General features: G+C 30.7%; 1 protein-coding gene across 1 annotated transcript; it reads left to right on the forward strand.

Annotated features, from left to right (window-relative positions):
* Positions 1-694: 694 nt before the first annotated feature.
* On the forward strand, positions 695-1283 carry LOC106294272. Its single transcript, XM_013729835.1, has 2 exons — positions 695-810; positions 898-1283. The coding sequence occupies exons 1-2, from the start codon at positions 703-705 to the stop codon at positions 1141-1143; spliced, it is 354 nt and encodes a 117-aa protein (XP_013585289.1). The 5' UTR covers positions 695-702; the 3' UTR covers positions 1144-1283.
* Positions 1284-6830: the final 5547 nt, after the last annotated feature.

The raw sequence follows: 6830 nt of genomic DNA on the forward strand, positions 1-6830 counted from the left end.
TCAAAGAAAAGAAAAAAAAACATACAGACATTTGCCATTTGGATTGAATATTTAGGTCAACCACTAATAAATATATATATATATATATATATATATATATATATATATATATATATGTGGTGTTTGGTGGTCAAATGAGAAGGAACAATATACAAGGGTTGGTGTGGTGGGTTAGAAGAATTTTGCATGACCAACCAACTCTAGTGTTTAGAGCATATGCATCAGTGAACTCCATGGAGAGTTCACACAGTTTTCGAAAAAAAAATATTAAAATAAACAAAAGCAATGAACTTGCTTCTTGGGAGTTCACTGACTGAACCCGGATCATCACTGTAGCGCGGACCCCACGACACATGGCGGCCCGCGATTGGTCCGATTAATAATTTTTTTTTTTAAAAAACAAAAATCAAACAGAAAAAAAAATAATAATAAAAAAAATACTTTGTGAACCCCTTTGATGTGGTTCACTAATGCTGATGCTCTTATGGTTTAAGCAGAACTAAACCTTAGAGAAGCCACATACATACATAACTACAACCACCACCACAACCTACACAAAAAGAGGTTCACCCAACTCGACCGGACCCATATCAGGATTAATATGGATTTGCCATCTGAATATTGGGCTAGGTAACGCATATATATAATATATTACAAATGCATGGGATGTAATTTTGTAGTATTATTTGAAATCGTAGCAACATGTCTTGCAAGGGAGAGGTTGTGCTACGTTTGGAGGAAGTATTGCTTCTCTTACCTTCAAATCTCTTCAACGAGGTCTTTCTTGACTGCATCGGTCCATTTCCACAGGTTCTTTAATTGCTATACCATGTCTCATTAGTATTATTAAATGTTAAGGATGTCTAATTAACCAGTCATTCTTACATAATTGAACAGAGATATAGAGAAGGTTGCTACTATGATCAGAAGCTACGCATGTGCTACCCGTCGAACAACTACGGTTTCATAAAAAAGCAAAGCGATGATGCTGGTTCTGGGGGGATAAAGCCACGTGGCACTGGAGTGTTTCTTCCTGCAAGACCGGTGAGTAGCCCAAAAGAGAAGAGACCGAAGAAAAAGACATGCCCCATCATCTCATCTCGTTCTAAACAAGTTTTTCTTCCTAAGGAATGGGCGTATTAGCTAGTAAAAAACATTTTATATATTGTCCCTGTGTATATCTTATACTATTACAAGGCTAGACACACAAAAATAAGTTTAAATGTCCGTCTCTAGAGTTGGGACCTATAGATTAGTATTGGATAAGGTTTGATGTACACACCATACCAGTTAACAGTACAAGTCTAGCTTCAGTGCTCAACGATAAACATATGTGTATCTATCCAAATGGACAGAAGAGATGATAAAGGATGATTTGAAAAAGATTTATTCTTGCTGGTTGACCAATGTTATTTCATATTCGATATTAAAAAAAAAAAAAATATCGTCAAGTTATATTATTTTTTAAAATAAAAAAAGTAAAATAAAATAAATAAAAATATTAGAAATTACAAAAAAATATTTTTAACGTCATCAACAAAACATTAAACCCTAAATCCTAATCGCTAAACCCTAAATCATAAACCCTTGGATAAATCGTAAACTCTAAATCAAAAACACTAAACACTAAAACACTCAAGGGTTTAAGGTTTAGTGTGTAGTGTTTTTGATTTATAGTTTAGGATTTATCCAAGTGTTTAGGGTTTACCCAAGGGTTTAGGGTTTAAGATTTAGAGTTTAGAGTTTAGTGTTTTGCTGACGACGTCAAAAATATTTTTTTAATTTTTTTTTTGTAATTACTACTATTTTTATTTATTTTATTTTACCTTTTTATTTTAAAAATATTATATAACTTAACAATATTTTATTTCCTCTTATAAAAGATATCGAATTTGAAATAACGAAATCATATTGGTTGATGAACCTAGAGGTTCACCCTAAGGGGTGAACCCAAAAATGACTCAATTACAAAATCATTAAAATTCACATCAACTAAAATGCCGGAATGAGAATATTTTTAGAAATTGATAGTTCCGTATCTTGGCCATGGTTGAGGTTTATGCATACGAAAGCAACAAATAATTGTGATTGATTATGAATTAAGAAAACTGAGGTTAAAAATGCCACACACAAAGTTGGATCTTTAGTTTAGTCAATTATTGTTTTTCTTTACAGAGTTTTCATATCATATCAGGAATTAGAAACACAATCAGATTGTTAGAAAAATCGGAAATCATAAAAGCATTAAAAGAAAAGAAAATTTGCGAAATCAATTGAAAACAGAATTAATGTACCGATTGAAGAGATCACATTATTTTTGACGCAACTCTAACTCATTCACTCATTTGTATCGTGTTTTTATCAAATTTACCAATAACTTTTATAAAAAAGTACACGTTATTGATTATAGACTATGTCAAATTTTTAACATGTCCAACAATATTGACACGACGCCCAACTATTTTTGTTGGTATTATTAAAATATGATCCAATAATTATGTATGTAAAATAAGCCTAACATATTAATTTTACATTTATTTATTTTTCTTTATATTTGTAGAAGAAAGTAAGTCTGAGTAAAATATATGGATCCAAAGAACCGAACCGATATTGATTTGAAAGTAATAATAAGCACAAACTAAAACTAATTAAGTACTCAAATGGATCTAAAAGTTTAATATTTGGATAACCAGACCCGAATCCGATCCAAAGTGAAATATTTTGGATACCGAAAATATCTAAAACACAATTATATACTTAAATATATTAGTTATTTTAATTTTTATATCTATTAGATATTCATTAATATGAAAATATATATCTAAAATAACAAAATATATTCAAAATACTGAAACTATATTTTTTCTCCATCTAAATATTTAAATTGAACTATTTTTATGTAAATTTAAGTATTTAGTCTTAAATTGTTTCAATTTTTATGTTTTCTATTATTTTTATTTTCAAATTTTGAGGATTAAGTATATTTGGATTTTTGTTAAAAAAATATATAATTAAAATAGGTACCCGAACTCTAACCTAATCAGCAATGATTCGAACCAAATCCAATCCAAATTCAAACCAAAATTTGTAAATATCCTAATCATATTTAAATTTCTAACTCTAAAAGTCGAAATTCGAATAGATCAACTGAATCCGAACGGATATCTAAATGTCCATCCCTTGAAAAAGCTATAAGAAAAATTTCTTATTAGATCGTAAAATAAATAATCTAATCAATTATTTCATCCCGCTGTACGCGCAGATTATTACCTAGTAGACGAGTAAATGATTTTACTGTAAATCAATACATGGTCATGGAGGGGATTCGAAGACGAGCTAGGGGTGCAAAAGAAAACATCTGCACCAATTATGACACTTTGAATTAACTAAGCCTAATAAATTTTGTTTTATATTTGACATGGGTCAACGGACCCCCTTACCCTACATATAGCTCTGCCACTGCTTGTACTTTTTTTTGCCAAATATGTGAATTACCATTAGAAGGAAGCATGTTTGTAACTAGTTTATTGTACTTGTACTTAACCATGGAAATATACTATGTTTCAAAGAACGAAACTTAGGTTCACCCCCTATTTAAATTCTCTCACCTATAATAATCAATCATATTACCACATAGATTAACAATAAAATATATTAATATTTTAAAAAATCAAAATAACTAAAAAAAATAAAACTCCAATTTTAACAACGCTAACGCCGCCAGCTAAACCATAAATCCAAACCGTAACCTTAAACCAAAACCTCTATATTCTAAACCTAAACCCTATACCCTAACACCCAAACCTAGACCCTAAACCCGAACTCTATACCCTAAATCCAAACCCTAAAACCTAAACCCTAAACTCAAACTCTATACCGAAACCCAAACCCTAGATCCTAAATTCTAAACCTTAAACCCTAGACCCTAAATCCTAAACCCAAACTCTAGACCCTAAACTCAAATCCTATACCCAAAACCCAAACTCTAATCCTAAACTCAAACCCTATACTCTAAATCTAAACTATAAATCTTAAACCCAAATCCTATACCCTAAATGTTTGGATTAATGTTGATATTGTTCTTTTAGAGTTTAAGGTGAGGATTTAAGGTTTGGATTTATAGTCTACAGTTTGGGTTCATGATTTAGGGTTTAGAGTTTGGGTTTAGAGTTTAGGGTTTGAATTCAAAGTCTAAGGTTTGGGTTTAGGATTTAGGGTTTAGAGTCTAGAGTTTTGGTTTAGGGTATAGAGTTTGGGTTTAGGGTCTACGGTTTAGGTTTTAGGGTATATGGTTTAAATTTAGGGTATGAGATTCAGGTTTAGGGCCTAGGTTTGGATTTTAGGGTTTGAGTTTATGGTATAAGGTTTGGTTTAGAGTTACGGTTTGGATTTAGGGTTTAGCCGTCGGCGTTAGCATCGTTAAAATTGACGTTATTTTTATTTTTTAAAAGATATTGAATATTTCTTATTCATTAATTTACATGGCATTATGATTGGTTACTAGAGTTGATGGTGAATTTTGAAAGTTCACCCTAGGAGATAACCTAGTTTTGTTCTATAAGTAAATAGAAGACTATAAATACCTACGTTGGGTTATCCGACTTTTGGCTCTGGATTAGTATCCGGTAACGCTATAGTAGATTGTGAAAACAAAATAGTATGGCATTCATTATAAACACCCACAATATCATAATCATTTTTATTTATCTCATCATACTTTTTTGAAAATATGTAAAGCTTGTTCATAGTACATTAGTACATGATGTGCAATCTACATATATCAGGATATAGATTACATGATCCGCAAGTTTTTATATGGACTACAATTATTACTTTTAAAACTATTAGTTTAATAATTGTACCTAAACTCGTTCCGCGCTGTCAAATCGCTAGACGTTCGGTGAATGTGTAGATTTTATTCAATTCGATTGAACAATACATTAACCTGCGTAAAATTCGTTTAGAGCGAATAACAAAATATAGACGTCTAGTTAACTAAATCTACCTAGAACAAAACGTTAATCTTTGATTTATATCTAAAGGAACAAATAAGTTGACTAATTTATCCATTTTAATATTTTATTTTATTGATTTAATAATCCAATCAGAAAAAGTAATATTATGTTTCAATAAACTAATTAAACACTAATAACTATATTTTATAAAATAATTGGCTGTTATGAATATATTATATTATATATATATAATTTTTATATATTAAAATATTATATTTATATAAAAAATATTGTAGGATATTTAATAATGCTGTATAATATATAAAATTACTATATTAAACATATAAATAAATAAAAATTATTTTCCAAGTACTCTTCAACACTTTTTCACTTTTACATTAATTCGCTAAAACTTGAAGGACCGCACACGTTACATCTACCTTGTTTCTTAATAGTTGGTTTTTACATGCAATTAACGAGTCCAAATACGATCAATGTTAACTAGGATATAATTATATAATTATACTATTAATTGAGAACACAATTAAGTAAAACATCTTAATTTGATTGGCTCTAAAATGTGACCTAGCAAAGATGACGTGTATTGATGATCTAGGATTAGCCTCTCTAAACTTGATGACAAGGCTAATGCGGGATTAGCTTCCATAAACCTTTATTAATAGCCACATTTTCAATCTCGTTAGTGTTAATCTATCATCAGGTTATCCTAATCAAAAATTCACTAGGTTGTTATCCTTTATTATCGGTTTGGTTCCCAACTCTTATGTCAAATCAAATGGTATGGTTTTGGATCGTAGAATTGTAAAGTTTATTATGTATACAAAATTATATGGTATGGTTTAAGTTACAAATGTCGTTTGGATACACAAAATTTTATAGATGCCAATAATATGTGATTTCGTAGTAAATGTGACATGTAATATAGTTTATGGCTTAGAGTTTATGTTTACAGACATATATAGTTTAGTTTAGGGTATAGGTTGAAGACCAAATTAACATATATACAATATACACTATGATATTTGATATATTTTTAACTTTCAAATTCCTATATTTTCCGATCACCGAAATTAACTCAGTAATATGAGTAAATCTTCTTCAAAAAAAAAATAATATGCCAAAGAAATATACTCCTTTAAGGAATTCTACACACAAATATTTCTTTAATAAATTTGAAATGTAGTTTAATATTATGTTTAAATTTTCTCATGGAGTTTCCGCCTACTAAGTATTTTCTATATGATGAATCGAGATCCTTGTTGGACCCGAATATGACCCTCAGGTGAGGTACCGATAAGCGTGAGCTAGCATGTGGGTTGCGATAAGCCCATCATAACAAAGGGAGCTGAAAGCCAAGCTGACGACTGGACCTGGGAGACATCATAGCAGAGGTCACGACAGAAAGTGAGCTAACACCTTAAGAGACTCGGTCAAGAGGAGCCTAAAGCGAGTTCCGTAATTGAAGCCGAATATCTCGGAGAACAGTTGAAGGGTTGCCAACGAAACCTAGACTATATAAAGACGGAGAAGATAAAAGACAAGCCATCTCTTTTCCATATATCAACTTTTGTACTAGATTAAAAGCATTACGTATTCTTTAGTAATCATCTCAAGATACATTCCTTTGTATTCATCATCTTTCAACTCATCAATAAAATCATATTCATTCTTCAAGTTTATTTACGGGATTCAGCCCACGATTCTCATTCATCTCTCTTGACCTAACCTAAATCTAAGAAGTAAAACCTTGTCTCTCACAATTGGCGCCGTCTGTGGGGACAAATAATCGAATCCCTTTCTCTAAAGCTTAAAGGATGAATCCATTAGACGGAACGAATCCATCTAACCCCGATC

The sequence above is a fragment of the Brassica oleracea genome, chromosome C5, assembly GCF_000695525.1.
Source record: "Brassica oleracea var. oleracea cultivar TO1000 chromosome C5, BOL, whole genome shotgun sequence".
NCBI lineage: Eukaryota > Viridiplantae > Streptophyta > Magnoliopsida > Brassicales > Brassicaceae > Brassica > Brassica oleracea.

Bases quoted from the DNA above. Each gene is read 5' to 3' on its own strand.
- LOC106294272 (XM_013729835.1), top strand. From the start codon at position 703: ATGTCTTGCAAGGGAGAGGTTGTGCTACGTTTGGAGGAAGTATTGCTT. The intron at 811-897 runs GTTCTTTAATTG...ATAATTGAACAG, and splicing joins GCATCGGTCCATTTCCACAG to AGATATAGAGAAGGTTGCTA.